Source organism: Vicia villosa, linkage group LG2 (assembly GCF_029867415.1).
Source record: "Vicia villosa cultivar HV-30 ecotype Madison, WI linkage group LG2, Vvil1.0, whole genome shotgun sequence".
NCBI lineage: Eukaryota > Viridiplantae > Streptophyta > Magnoliopsida > Fabales > Fabaceae > Vicia > Vicia villosa.
In genome coordinates, this window is record NC_081181.1 from 125206399 (window position 1) to 125221453 (window position 15055).

The 15055-nt window shown below is 36.3% G+C and overlaps 1 protein-coding gene across 1 annotated transcript; it reads right to left on the reverse strand.

The window, feature by feature from the left end:
• Positions 1-213: 213 nt before the first annotated feature.
• LOC131651998 (phospholipase D delta) lies at positions 214-13048 on the reverse strand. Its single transcript, XM_058921756.1, has 10 exons — positions 11789-13048; positions 11589-11705; positions 11091-11285; positions 9142-9447; positions 8950-9018; positions 8651-8798; positions 8314-8462; positions 7928-8080; positions 858-1058; positions 214-700 (listed from the first exon to the last, which is right to left on the reverse strand). The coding sequence occupies exons 1-10, from the start codon at positions 12725-12727 to the stop codon at positions 404-406; spliced, it is 2574 nt and encodes an 857-aa protein (XP_058777739.1). The 5' UTR covers positions 12728-13048; the 3' UTR covers positions 214-403.
• Positions 13049-15055: the final 2007 nt, after the last annotated feature.

Genomic DNA, 15055 nt, shown 5'->3' on the forward strand with positions numbered 1-15055 from the left:
TAATGTAATGGGTGGTTAATTTACATCACCAAAACCAGAGTGTCCAATATGGATTGTATATTGCATTTGGCCAAACCCAATTCAAACCGGCCCATATACACCCCTGCTATAAAGGAACCACTAATTTAAATTTAGGAGCAAAGTGTGTTGAGTGCAAATTAAGTTGCAGAAAACTATTACCACACATAGTAGTCATACAATTGACAAACAATCTACAATACAATTGACACAATAATATACAAATTAGTCATCTTTTTTACAAATATGGATTGTTACCTATGTAAAAGGTTTACCAATGATTTGAACAATCAACTTTAGAAAACAAAACATTTCACTCCAATGTTATTCCCTATGAAGAGGCACGCAACAAATATTCACCAAAACTTCAAATGAATTCAGGAGTTTATGTTGTTAGGATATCTGGAATTGTGGCGGAATGAGCCCCCAATATCTTACCACCGGCATCAGGGAAACTGTCACAGTCAGGTAATGAGCTGACCAGCCCATCAGAATCAATTTTTACGGGATACTTAAGAAGATGTCCCTGTATAAGTGACAATTCGTCAGAAGAGTAAATTCTCCAATTATTGTTTGCAATTTCATTCACTTTCCGTACACACTCCAATCTCTCCGGCTCTTTAAAAGTTTCATCTAACATTCCAAGATGTTCTGCCCAAAGTGACATTCTGTAACCATAAATCTGCAACAATAAAAACCATCACAGATATGCATAAGAGATAAGAAAAGTTGCAATATTACGTAATTTCCAGATAGAAAAGTTGCAAAATTACATAATTTTCAAATAGAAAAGTTGCTGATAGAACTTAAAATAATAAAGCTAATTGATAAATACGAACCTGTCCGTGTGGATGTCTTTTCCTCGCAGACCATGTGTAATGAGGTTGATATGAACCCATAGCTATCTCAGTATCTTTAGTACCAGCCATAGATCTTTGGTTTATGTTAGCAGATCCCACTATAACATATTCATCATCCACGATCATCCCCTTGGCATGCACATAAATCATATTTCGGCGATATTTATATGCTCCGGAGATCTGACCAAGAAAATCACAACCTATCGGTGATCAATGTCTACCATTTAAGATAAGTAATTCAAAAGTCAGGTAGAATTTGGATATTATAAGAATCATGTAAACGGTAATATATAATCACAAGAAAAAGAAAAAATTGTTTTGTCGGATTAATTGTAAAACACCATCTACCATCTGAATAGCATAAAGGAAAATCTATCCTCATACTCAACTATTAAAATGTGTTAAAAATATATTATCAAGTTATATGTGCTTTCCTTTTCTATAATCTTAACAAATATTTGGCCCAACACAAATTTCAGCATTTTTTACAATTTGATCATTGTTGGAAATTCCGTCATAGCTGTCTGCCTCCAGCCGTCTAATTGCGGCATTTGGGCCTTCATTGCAGTCCCCAACTCCTTCACTGTGTTGGGTGAAAATGGGTGAATTTAGTCCCGAATTGCCTAGAGATAGGACCTATATAGTGTGTGAAAAATTTGGGCAACCCTCACCTTACAAGCCGGTTTTGTAAGGTTGAATTAGACCAAACATAAACCCAAAAATGATATCAGAGCCTATGCTAGATTTGTGGTTAGGCTTACTGCGCTGTTCACACTTCAGGCTAATGGCCCGTTCCTAGTAGTCCAACACTGCGGCATTTGGGTTGCCTTCATTGCATCCTCGAACACCTTCATTATGTTGGGTGTAAAAGGGCGAATTTAGCCCCACAATACTAAGTGATATAGCATGTGCAGTGATTATACAGCTTGAGCAGCCCTCACCTTACAAACCAGTTTTGTAAATTTGAGCAAGCAAATTAAAAGACATGTATCTATTTATATGTGTCAAGTTCTACATTTCATATACACGGTGAAAGAAAAAGCCAACAGATTTCATGTTAGGGCATATCTAAGTTAAGAACTGAAGAGGGAGATTATAGGGTGGTTGATGACCGAACTGTGAAAATTCAATATTTGTTTGTTATTTTCCAAAGCCAAAGAAACATGTAAAGAGATAAACCTAAAAGATTTTAGTTAAGTTTGTTTGATCTCAAAATGGTTAATACTTTATACCAAAACTACATGAAATTCAATACCAAAGTGAAAAACACCATCAATAAATGGCCATATATATTGGAAGAAGTAACCAATTTTTATCAACAGTAGATAGTACAGAGCTTTGAGCAAAGGAAAATCAGCCTTTTAAATACATAATCGCATTGGTGATAATAATGGCAAGAGATACCTACAACCATTGTTGTCTATATGAAGAAGAATTCCTTATCTATAGTAGATAATTGGGAGATGAGTAGTTTTAGTAGCTTCCCTTCTCATATGTTGCCACCGTGGCATAACTAACCAAAAATAAGTTATGACTGAGTGTAGGATAAGGCAACTTTGGTGTAGGACTAGACTAGCTATATAACTACCAATATTCAGTTGTAACTGAATCAATTCAGTCATTGTAACACATGGGCTCAACTTGTTGACGACGCCATATGAGAAAAAAATTCTCATCTGATTCCTCAATTTTATCTCATTTAACTCAAAATATCAGAGAAATTAGATGAGAATTTCTTTTCTCATATGGCGTCAACAAGTTGAGCCTATGACCAACGGTCACAACCTTCAATTGATTCCTTTTCTTCTGACATTCCAACTCAGTGCCTTTCAATTTCTGATCAAAATGTAGGAACTGAAAATCCTGTGTATTGTCCTTGGATCACACAAGATCAGTAGTTGCTCTCATGGCTTCAGTCCTCACAACCATGACCAGAGTCGTTGGCTGCCTTCGTGCTCATCAGCTTTGAGATTGCATCCATGCATATTTCAAAAAGTTCATTTGTGTTCGTCGGCAACCCTCTAAATTGCGAGCAACGACTCTATATCACATTGTACTGGTGAAGAGTATCTCCTTTGAATCAAGGCGTTGATTGACTCTCTTGCTTCCTAGGTGATCCTCTTCCTCCTTCACAACATATTGATGTGATTCTTTAAGGTCTACCACATGACTTTAGTCAATAGTTTTTGTTGTTGAATGTAAATTTGAATCGATTCAACTTGAGGAAGTTGAAGCTCTCCTTGCGCGTGAAATGCATCTTAAAAAGTTCAAGAAATTCACTGTTTCTAAAACAACTTCAATCAATCTATAACACAAACAAAGAGTCTTGTTGATTCCCCCCAGCAATTCCCTCTGCTCCTCAGGGTGAGCATTAGGCGATGCAAGCACTAGATAACAATGCCTTAGTGCTCAATTTCTCGGGCCATGGTGGAATTGGCCATGGTCATGGCGAACATGGCCGTGGCAGGTTCAACAATATCCAATGTCAAGTTCACTTCAAATTTGGCAATAATGCTACTATATGCAACCACCGCTATGGTGGAGTTGGTCGTGGTTGTGGCGAACACGGCCGTGGCAGGTTCAACAATATCCAATGTCAAGTTTGTTTCAAATTTGGTCATACTGTTACTATGTGCAACCACGCTTCAATCAACATTATCAAGCACCTCTTCCTGATGATTTTCAAAATTACACAAGCCTTGAAGCACCTTATGCAAGCTTAAATGCACCTAAAGGTTTATACTATGGCTTTCCAAACACATGGATTCGTCCCCAACTTCCACCCCACTCTACTATGCCTCAAAATTTCCCGACACCTAATGCCATGATCACAACACTTCCCCCGTCCCAATCCATCCCGATTCTATGACTCCGGTGCTTCCTATCACGTGACGAATAGTTTACGAAACATTCACCAACAAATGCCCTTGGAAGGACAAGAGCGGATCTTCATAGGCAATGGCCAAGGTTTTTCATTTCTATCTTCCAGTTCCCCTCATTTCACCTCTCCTTGTAATCTTAATGTTCCTAATCTTAATGTTCCTTAAGTTATGCACAACTTACTTCATGTTCCTTCCGTTACCAAAAATTTTATCTGTGTGTATAAATTTGCTAAAGATAACTTTGTATATTTTGATTTTATCCTAATCATTTTGTTAAATCTCATGCCATTGATTCTATCTTGCTAGAAGGTTCAATAGGACCAGATGAACTCAATGAATTCTCAAGTCTTCAAATGCATTCTTCAAGCCTAGCCTCTTGGCTAGCTTCACATAACACTTATAATACTTTTGTTTGTAATTCATCTAGTACTCGTGTTGACATTATGTCATGAAGCTCTTATTTTCTTTGTCATTTAAGGTTAGGTCATCCTAATGAAAACACTTTATATCTTATTCTTCATTAATGTAACATTCCAATTTCAAGAAATAAAAATAATTTTATGTTTTGTTCGGCTTGTTGTGTGGGAAAAGCACACAAACTTCACTCTCCACCTTCATACACTCACTACAACACACCATTAGAACAAATATAGGGCCTTGCCCCATTCAAATCATCTAATGCTTTTTTAGTTTTTAAACAGTTAATAAATATGGTTGAGCTTCAATTCGGCCTCCCCATTAAGTCCTTACAAACTGATTGGGCTGGTGAATTTAGACCCTTTACCAAGTTTCTTAGAGACATTGACATTATACACAAACTAATTTGTCTCCATATTTAACATCAAAATGGTGTAATAGAGAGAAAACGTAGACACATTGTGGATATTGGCCTTATCCTACTTAGCCATGCGCCTCTTCCCTTAAAATACTGAACCATGCTTTGACACTTTTGTTTTCTCATAAACACACTACCCACCACTTCCCTCCATCAAGCCACACCCTAGTTTACTCATTTTGGCCAACCTCTGGACTACAAACTCTTAAAAGCATTTGGTTGTGCTTGCTTTCCCTTCCTCGGGTCCTATAAACTCTCATAAGTTTGACTTTAGATCCCATGAATGTTTGTCCTTAGGCTATTCCACCTTCATAAAGACTATAAGTGTCTATTTCCTAATGGCAATTGTATATCTCCAAAGATGTCTTGTTTAATGAATCACTCTTTCCATGTCTTCATTTATTTGAGCCTAGGTTGTCGATAGCGCTAGATCCCATGAATGTTTGTCCTTAGGCTATTCCACCTTCATAAAAACTATAAGTGTCTATTTCCTAATGGCAATTGTATATTTCCAAAGATGTCTTGTTTAATGAATCACTCTTTCCATGTCTTCATTTATTTGAGCCTAGGTTGTCGATAGCGCGGTATAACGTAGCAGTTCAGGACCTCAGCATTACGCTTTTGGCCTGCTAACCGCTATTCGCAATAGCGGAAATAACGGCCACTATTTAGGAAGTCATGGCGGCGTAATAGCGGTTTTGTAACGCTTTCAAGACTGCTATTGTGAAGATGAGGGCAATATTGTAATTTTAATTTTTTTAAGGGAAAATTGGTATTTTTTCCTTTTATTATAAAATAAGATATTGATGCTTTAGGTCATTATCATTTCTCTCTTCACTCAAATTCAGAAAATGGTGGAACTTGTTACCGTTCTCTCTCATTGCGAATTTGCTTCGTCCACTTCTTCTCAACCTAAAAATCAGCAACGACTAAAACTCAGCTTCACTCAAATTCAGCAAACGGTAGAATCTAAGTTTTTGTTCTCTCTCTCTTCACAAATTTGCTTCTTCCACTTTCTTAACCTAAAAATTAGCAAGCGGTTAACACAGTAAGAGTTACTAAACATAACTCAAAACATGCTACATTCGTGTCTAACAGAGATGAGGAGTTAGAGGTGGAAGAAGAAGAGTTTGAAGTTGAATCAAATGATGAGTAAGATGATATTAATGTGGTGGAACTTAGAAGTGAAAATGAGGCTGATGTGACTTAGTCATTTTGTTTACGTTTAGAATTTGGTTTAGTCATTTTGAGCACATTTATAATTTGATTTTGATGAGAACTTATATTGTGGTGTTGTTGGAATTTATGTATTTTGTTGCAACTTGTATTTTTAAAACATTAGGTATGTTATTGAAACTTATTTTAAGTATTCATGTATTCATGTCAAGTATTTACCTTGGTTTTTAAAGCTCACAATAGCGGTCATCCCGCTATCCGTTATGCCACTATAGCATTTAAGGGGTCCAGTGCTACGAGCCACTATCTGAGATTAACAACCTAGATTTGAACATAAGTCTCCTAAGTTTCCTAAGTCATCTAGTTCTCCTCTCCATTGTCATCTCAATCACCTACTTCTAATGCCATCCCCTCCTTACATCTGTGTACTCTTGAAGCACTTGTTCTCAATCCCTATCCATTACCTATACCTAAACCAACCCCTCTCCCTACTACATCAACCATAATCACATCCGAGTCTTCTCCAACATCCAAATTTAGCTCATCTTCACCCTCAGCATCCCCATTGAATTCCACTCCTATATATTTACCTCAACCTAACAATACCCATCCTATGCAAACCGGAATCAAGCGAGACATCTCTACCCATAAAATTTATCCCTCTATCTTCCGTACCAATTATGAACCTAATGGTTGTCTTCTATGAAAGGTGAATATAATGCCATCATAAAAAACCAAACATGAACCCTTGTTTCCCTACCCCTACCCTCACTATCAGAAAAGCTATTGGGTGCAAATGGTAATTTCGCATAAAGAAAAACATTGATGGTTCCATAAATAAATACAAGGCTAGGTAATTTGGCAAAGGGTTTCACCATTTTTTTTTCTTGATTTTCATGGAACCTTTTCACTTGTCATACAGCCTCACACGATAAGACTCATCCTCACTTTGACTCTCTCATTCACAAGTGGCCTATCAAGCAACTTAATGTAAAGAATGTTTTTTTCAATAGCTTCCTTGAGGAAGATGTCTATATGAAGCAGCCAGTTGGCTTCATTTCATCTGATCGTGCAATGGTCTGCAAACTTTACAAGGACCTATATGGTTTAAACAATAGTAAATGTGATCCCTCAACTTTTACCTTCAACTCTTAATCATCCACTTCTTATCTCTTGGTCTGGTCTATGTGGATGACATTATCCTTCCTAGCAGCAACTCACCTGGTCTTTTGACTACCATCCCTAATAATAAACTTCACCAACAGTTTGCTCTGAAGCAACTTGGTGATTTAGACTACTTCCTTGGTATTGAAATAAGGAAACAGTCCTTTGGGTCTCTTCTATTGACTCAAACCAAGTATAGTCGGGGTTTATTGCATAGGATACTAATGCAAGATGCTAACTCAACATCTACTCCCGTGAATGCCACTGCCAAACTTTCAAAAGTTGGCTCTGCACCTTTTGATGACCTTACTCTGCTTAGGTCAGCAATGAGGGCTTTTCAATATGCTACTGTCACAAGACCTGAACTGAGTTACTTTACTCTATGAATTAGGTGTGTCAGTGAATGGCAAAATTCCCATTGGTAAGCAGTAAAAAGGATTCTACACCCTACATCCTCTCAACAACCTTACTCCTTTCATGGCTTTTGTTCTTTGTTCGAGAGAAGGTTCTAGCCAAACAATTGTTAGTTCTGTACATTCCTGGTGCTAACCAAAAGGCAAATATTTTGACCAAGCCTATCTCCAATGACAAGTGACAAGTTTGTTACCTTCAAGACTAAACTCAAGGCGGCTTTGTTGTCTCAGAATTCCCGTCTTGATCTTCAGAGGAGGGGGGATAAGTAGTTTTAGTAGAAGCTTACTTTCCCATTTGTTGCCACGTGGGCATAACTAACCAAAAGTTAGTTATGACTGAGTGTGGGTTAATGCAACTTTGATGTAGGATTAGGATGGCTGTATAACTACCTATATTCAGTTGTAACTGAATCAATTCAATCATTGCAACATTTTTTTAGAAAGGAATGAATCACTTTCCTCTCAATTTTATCTCATCTGACAATATGTTAAAGAACTATAATTTAGAGATGCTTAGAAGAAAAGAATCTGATATGCTGAAGCCATAAACAAAATGGACTATTTATATGGAAAATTTACCGGTGCACCATTTGTGCCCGAGCTTTCTTCATTGAAGTCTTCTCGATTACCAAGGCAATAGAAATTGAGGTAATCTTGTGGGTGCACGTCATTAAGTTGCATTGCTTTCAATTCTTTAGCAACAACAGTATACATCATTTGCATTGTCTGACCCTGTATACAGAGAACATAGAACTGAGCATAAACACTTTGTTTTTTTGTTGATTTTTATTTTATTTTTTCACTCATAAATCCGAAAAGTCCTCAAATGTCGGGTAGATTTCGCACAGTTGAATACAGGTTTGGAAACCATTCGTGAGAACAATAATTAGATTTTAATAAGATACCACCACACCGATAACAAACCAGAATTCTAAGATAAGTTTTGACATTAGATAATCACATACCTGCCAGAAAAGAATTTCTTGCACAGCTCCAGATTTAGGATCACCTTCTGGCCACATTGGTAAAACAATATAAATAGCAAACCTCTCATTAGCTCTGATTTTACTAGCTATTTTCAGTGCCAATTCCATTGGGATAAGATTATCAGCCCCTGACCACAAAAGAAAACAATGAGTTTGACATTGACTAAAATTAATGTAGGTTATAAAATTAATGTACACTCAATATTTCCCCCTAACATTAAAACATTAAGCAATTTTTTTTGTCCATAACAGAGGAAACCACCTCACTTATATATACAGTTATCCTGTTTTTCATAAACATAACATTTAATCTAACCTGCATCTTTGTAAGATGGCCATGCATATGAAGATCCGATGAAGTATTGGTTTTCAATATAAATGAAATGTTGAGCAGATCTGATAGCTTGGATGTACCCTGTTTGAATGCTTTTGTCTATAACCAAATTTTTAGCACAAATGAGATTCTGCATACAAAAAATGTAAATATGATTAAGATCAATTCATACATAAAATCTCAAACTCAATAAACATCTTCTTTGCATAGCTCGTCCAAGTTAACAATATCTGTACAGATATAAAAGGATGGACAGTGAAGTAAAATGCCAGTTAATAGACCTGGGATAGAGCAACATCAACACGTTTGGGAAATCCTTTCAAGGATCCTGAGTCAATGGAGCGGAAGATCTGTAAAATTGCGTGTAGCCCAATAAGAGTTGGAAAACAAAGATGAAATGAATCATCTCCAAAATCAAGAAAGAATAGCATGCAAGTAATATTTACTCAAAACCAAATTTGCTTTTTGCCCACCTGGACATGCCAGTTTTCAGGATTATCTTCTTTAGAAACACATACTAAAGGATCATCCCCTGGAACAGTTGTATAATCATCCTTTGAGGTACGATGAGAAGGACTTAATATCCATGAGATGCGTTCTACTCTTATTAAAGCATCGTCATTCCACTGAGAAGCTTTTTTAAAAAGAAATGCAAACTCTTTCCACTTAGTTGCTTTTCTCCATCGTTGTTCAAAATTAATAAGAATATCATATGCAGCAGGTCCATCAATTCTGCAGTGCAAATCATGCCATGGTTGTCTAGGAGCCCTTGTTCCAGACTATCACAAAAAACAAAACAAAAAAATCAGGGAGCAGTTACAATAAATCAGTTTATGTATCATTTATTATTAAAAAGAAAATGAGAGAAAAAGAAATAGAAGTGTTACAACGTTATAACTAAACCATATTGTCTATAGCAAATTGGTAGCTAAGCAGAACTGCAACCTGTCTTTTTTACTGCATAATCCATAGATGTACAATAACGATACAAGATAATAAAAACTTGTACGATATTTTTATCTTAATTTGGAAAATGAAAAATCTATTACTATAATTTAGACTAAGCACAAGTGTGCAAAGAACAGAGTAGTCAATAGCAGCCAACAGCGGCGCTATAGCGGGATAGCAGAGGCCGGCAGCTATAGGAAGAGACTTAGAGGCCGGCAGCTATAGGAAGAGACTTAGCGGTGCAAAACACTATCGCGACCACTATAAGGTTAATAGCAAGATAGATGAGCGGAGCGGTTCCCAGCCCGGAGAGGTTTCTGGCCCACCATCCTTTTCCCCTTTGAAAAACCAAAATTACCCCTTAAATTTAAAAAGTTAAGGGTAGTTATGATTTTTTTTAATCAAATCTGAGTTGAGGCTCAACCTTAACCTTTTTTCATCGCCGCGCACGTAAGTTTGAATTTTGGGATGTAATTTTTCAATTAAGACTTGTCGATGTTGATTAAGAGTTTCGATCAAAACTTGGTTGTTTTAGAGTGTTTCTTACTAAGTTTTGTGCTTTGATTTATGAATATATTATGGGGTTTGAGTTTTGTTTAATTTTACAGTAAATATATGTTTATAACTATTATATGTAATTTGTCCAAAAAATGGTTAAATTGCAGTCATCCCGCTATACGCTATCCCACTTTTGGGACCGGCCGTTCCACGCCGCTATTCGTAATTGACTACTCTAGAAAAGAGTAAATCAATAAAAAAACGTACAGTGCAAAAGAAGTTGGCCACACAAGCAAGATAGTGAGGGGAAAAAAAAACAAAAAAACATTACATATTTGAGCTAACAATTACAATTGGTTTTTCCCTAGCATTCAACCATCAAACAAAGTCCAATAAATTGGATAACTAAGATTGTTCTACATTGTGCGTCAAAAAGGATTACTCTAGGTTGTTATTTGGAAGCAGAAAACACAATCAGGATACTCCAATCAATGTCTTGTGTAGGTAGTACACTCCACTATTAGGGTAAGAATGGAGGGTATCTTAAGTTCTGGTAAGCGGTAACAAATCCGAATGATAGATAGATAGGGGTGGCATAGCTCCTATGATCCAATACTATAGGGGACATCACGTATAATATTACAAAAGATAAATTCTATTAATTTCGATATCCTTGGTGACAAAGCATTCAACCAACTTAACTATATCTAAACAAGACTTCTCAAACAACCTAATCTAGTAATCATGTATCCCTCCAATTCAACCCTGTAACTGAGGGGGTTCATTAAGACATTATCAATGATATATCACATACTATAACTATAATTCATATTCATAGAGATTTAATCAAAACATAATGAATAATGTAACCAGAAAACAGTCCATTGAAAGAGCTTATACAGGGATATCTCCAGTCCCAACAAAATAAAAAGAAATAAATGCAATGTTCATTTGTCCAATTGGGATGACAACTTACGGGAAATGTAGGATTGTGGAAATCACCGTCAAATACAGTATCGAGATCACGAAAAAGTCGATGCTCGGGTGTGTCATAGCGACCATCACACAAATCAAGACCTCCTATAAAAGTGGATATCCTTCTGTTATTACCAGAAGCTTGTGTGTCCACAATAACACATTTTTGGTGGTGTGTGAAGACAGTTCCAACAACCTGCATAACATCATATCACAAGCAACTTCACTACATTGTTTTTTTCAAAGGACCTAAAACCATTTAACCAAATCATAACTCATAAGAAAAAAATATTTTAACTTCATTTTGAATCAACAACAAAAAAAACATACCCGCAATTTAGAGCTAAAACCACAAAACACATTTCACATTCGACTCCACTGACTATTTATTCAAAAATTTCTATTTCCCGACAATATACATTAGCTAGGTATCAAATGAATGAAACAACAAAATGAAAATTACACTGCTACCTACAAATATTAACCAACCAATACTTGCCTGTTGCTTAATGAAGCTCATCTTACTGCTAGCATAGCGAGGCGCCAAAACACACATGACAGACGAATGTTTGAAAAACTTCTTTGTTTCCTCATCATGAGTCTCCATTACTCCCGTCTAAACCAAAACATGAAAACAACCCAATAAGCAATAGTATAGCAGCCAAAAAAATGATGAATGCAAACATCCAAGTTTCTTACCGACTTGAAGAAGAGCTTATCATGGGAAGTTTTGTCATCCCAGACAAGCAATAAAACTCTCACTCCTTCTTCAGACTTATACTTGAGTAATTCACCAAGTGTTAAATCCCCACCTCGCGGCAGAGGTCTAGAAGGTTCCCTAACAAGCTTCACTTTATGGTAGATTGACCAACCCACTAAATAAACCATGTGATGAGCTTCTGTTATAGCATAACATATATCTTCCCAACAATTCTCCGGTTTATAAACGTTACCATCATCAAGCTCAATCTCCGGTACAGTCCCGTGGGGACAATGTGCGTCTTGGTAAAGCCTCACCAAACTCCCCTTCCTCACCGGAAAATACGTGTGCCTCACGCCTTTGTGCTCGGGATCAGCCGCAATGCCCCGGAGGTAAAGAGGATTCTGGTCCACCGGCGTGAACTTCATTTCCAAATGAAGCGCAGTGTCCGGTTTTGCCGGTTTACCATTGGTCCCAAGAATAGGAAACCAACCGGAAATAACCTCGCCGGTGGCAATTTGCTGAGCCGGAATCTTAACTGTCCCCATAGTTTGAGAACCAAAAACATCATCATCCTTAACACGAAACTCCAAATCGGCAACCAAATGTGCTAACGGAATGTAAAACCGTTCCTTCCACTCAGGATTGGGCGAGTTCTTAAGCACTCGCGTCCGTGCAACCGTAGCTTGCGGCACCATAACAGTGACATAAGGATCACTAGTTATAATCTTTCTCCGATGTCGGTGCTCCTTATGAGTGATCTCCTCCGCCGCATCAGAAGTCGAATTGTATTTAATAGTATCGCAAGCGGTAACACAGCGACGGAAACGCTCGGAGACGATGTCCATGTTAGGTAACCGGCGAGCGGCAATTATCGTCAAGTCCAAGTCGCCGTGGAGAGATGTAAAACCGTTTCCGTCAGCGCCGGTTTCCGCCATCGCGTTGGTGTTAACGTGCGCCGGGTGTAAAGATGAATATTAGGAATCTGAGAAAAGTGAGAGAAAAAGGGATTTTATATGTAATTTCCCTTTTTCTCCTCAAGGCATTGGGAATGGAAGAGGGTTTGTTATTGTTATGGTTATGGCTTGTGAAAGTGGGAGTGGAATAATGGAATAAGCATAACGTAACAGTTTGAGTTTGAAGGAGAGTGGTTAAGTTAGGGAACGTGGTTTGTTTTTATGTTTTGAATTTGGATTTTCTATCTTTCTTCCTTTCTTAGCGACAAAAAACCAGTTTCGCTGCATCTCGCTGGCGTGGCTTCTTTACAAGATTTCGTGCTGAATTTCTGAATATTAATATTAATTAATTTAATAATTAATTAATTAATTTAATAATTAATCAATTCTTTTTGTAACGCGTGGATTTCGATGAGAGTACGTGGGACGGAATCGACTACGCTCAAAACGATGTAGGATTAATTTATTGGATATTTTTCTTAGCTGTCAAAGTAAATATTAATATATGTGAAATCAATTTTGATATGTATTTAGATGATTTGCTGTGCAATTAAGGTGTTGGATAAGATTTGATGAAACTTGGAAGTCATGATATTTGAGTCGTTGGTGATTGGTACTGGTAGGTGTTTAAAGGCAGTGGGGCCGTGTTCGTGGGTCTGATTCTGATATGGACCGTCAACGGCAAAGACGGACACAAAGTGGTGTGTCCTACCATGAGCATGGATTCCATTACGAGGAAACTGTGGTTGTGTTACTTGTGTTTGTCTGATGAATGTTTAGCTATTCTAGTAAAAAAACAACGGGAAATAAAAACTATGTTTGGAGTGGATCCAAGGGGACAGCAAGTAAAGCAGGAGTTTTAGACCCTAAAAATGTTGTTTATATGGATATTGAGTCCCAAATGTTAGGTGAACATATTTTTTTCTTCCTAATATTCTCAATCTCATAAGTAGTTTGAATTATCAAAGTGTTAATCGGAATCAAAAGTTTCAAAATATTCAACTTTTAAAACCCCCTATTCTACATATGTTTGGATGTTTTATAAGTAGTTTAAATGTTTTATATGATCCACAAATTATTTCTTTTTCGTTTTCTTTTAATTTAGTTTGGATTTAAAAAAATAATTAAGAATTCTAACATTCAATATTTTAGTACATTGTTCATGTTCTTTTACGGTTTTGAAAAATATTATCATTGAAAAAATTATCGAGTCGAATCGCAGATTAAATTATATTCTTTAAGATATTTTGTGGCACTGTTCAAAATTATGCAAAATATTCACTTGACTATGTCGCCTCCAAGATAAAACAACTATGTTCTATATTGTAGGATTACTACTTACATGGTAGATAATTGATCTAGAAATACATTATTTGATGGTTCAAAAACCCAGTCAAATATGGTATAAATATCACTCGTAGTATCTGATATATAGATCGGTCGTAATAATTTCTCAAATAATAAGAAATTCAAATAATTCTAAAAGAGAATTCAATAATGGTCATTTGACCACTCAATAATTTCTCAATAAAGGAGAAATTCAATTAATTCTCCAAAGAGAATCCAAAGAGAATCCAAAAATAATTCTTTATAATTTCTCAATGCAAATGAGAAGGAATAAAAGAGAAATTGTCGCTTCAACAATTCAAAAGACACCAAATTATGAGAGTGAGAAATGAAAATTTTAAAATAAGTTTTTGACGTGCTTTAGAAAGAAACATGTGAATTCCTTATATTGAAGTGAGCTAACCAAAGAATTAAAATTAAGCAATGTGGGATTTAAAAAAATTTCTCACTTAACACACAGAACACGCAAAATTTTCTAACAATATGGAAATTAAACAATTTTTTCAACTTTATCATATTGGAATATTTACATGTTCCAACAATCCCCCACTTGATTTAAAATATGTTTCAGAAGTAACGTCAAACATTTCTAAGATTGTGCATAAATAGATGTGCCTACGACTTGAACCTTTTTGTAGCAAGTAGGATTCCAATTCAACAAGAGTGACACAATTATCTTGAACTCTATCTTAGACATCAAATCCGCACATAACTTTTTCTTAAGGTGTATTATAATAGCCTGTGCTTTAATAATCCTGCACGTGTATCTCAGTTTAGTGAAGGCACTGGGAATTCTGCCTCGAAATTTCATAGGAACTTGCCTAAGTTCCACAATCACATAAGTGCATATATCAAGAGTACTTATGTAGCATAGATACTCCCTCATACAGAGTATAGATCTCATTAAGAGCTTCTATTATCTCATTTTCTTATTGCTTCAAGATTGATGTTTTACTTATTTAT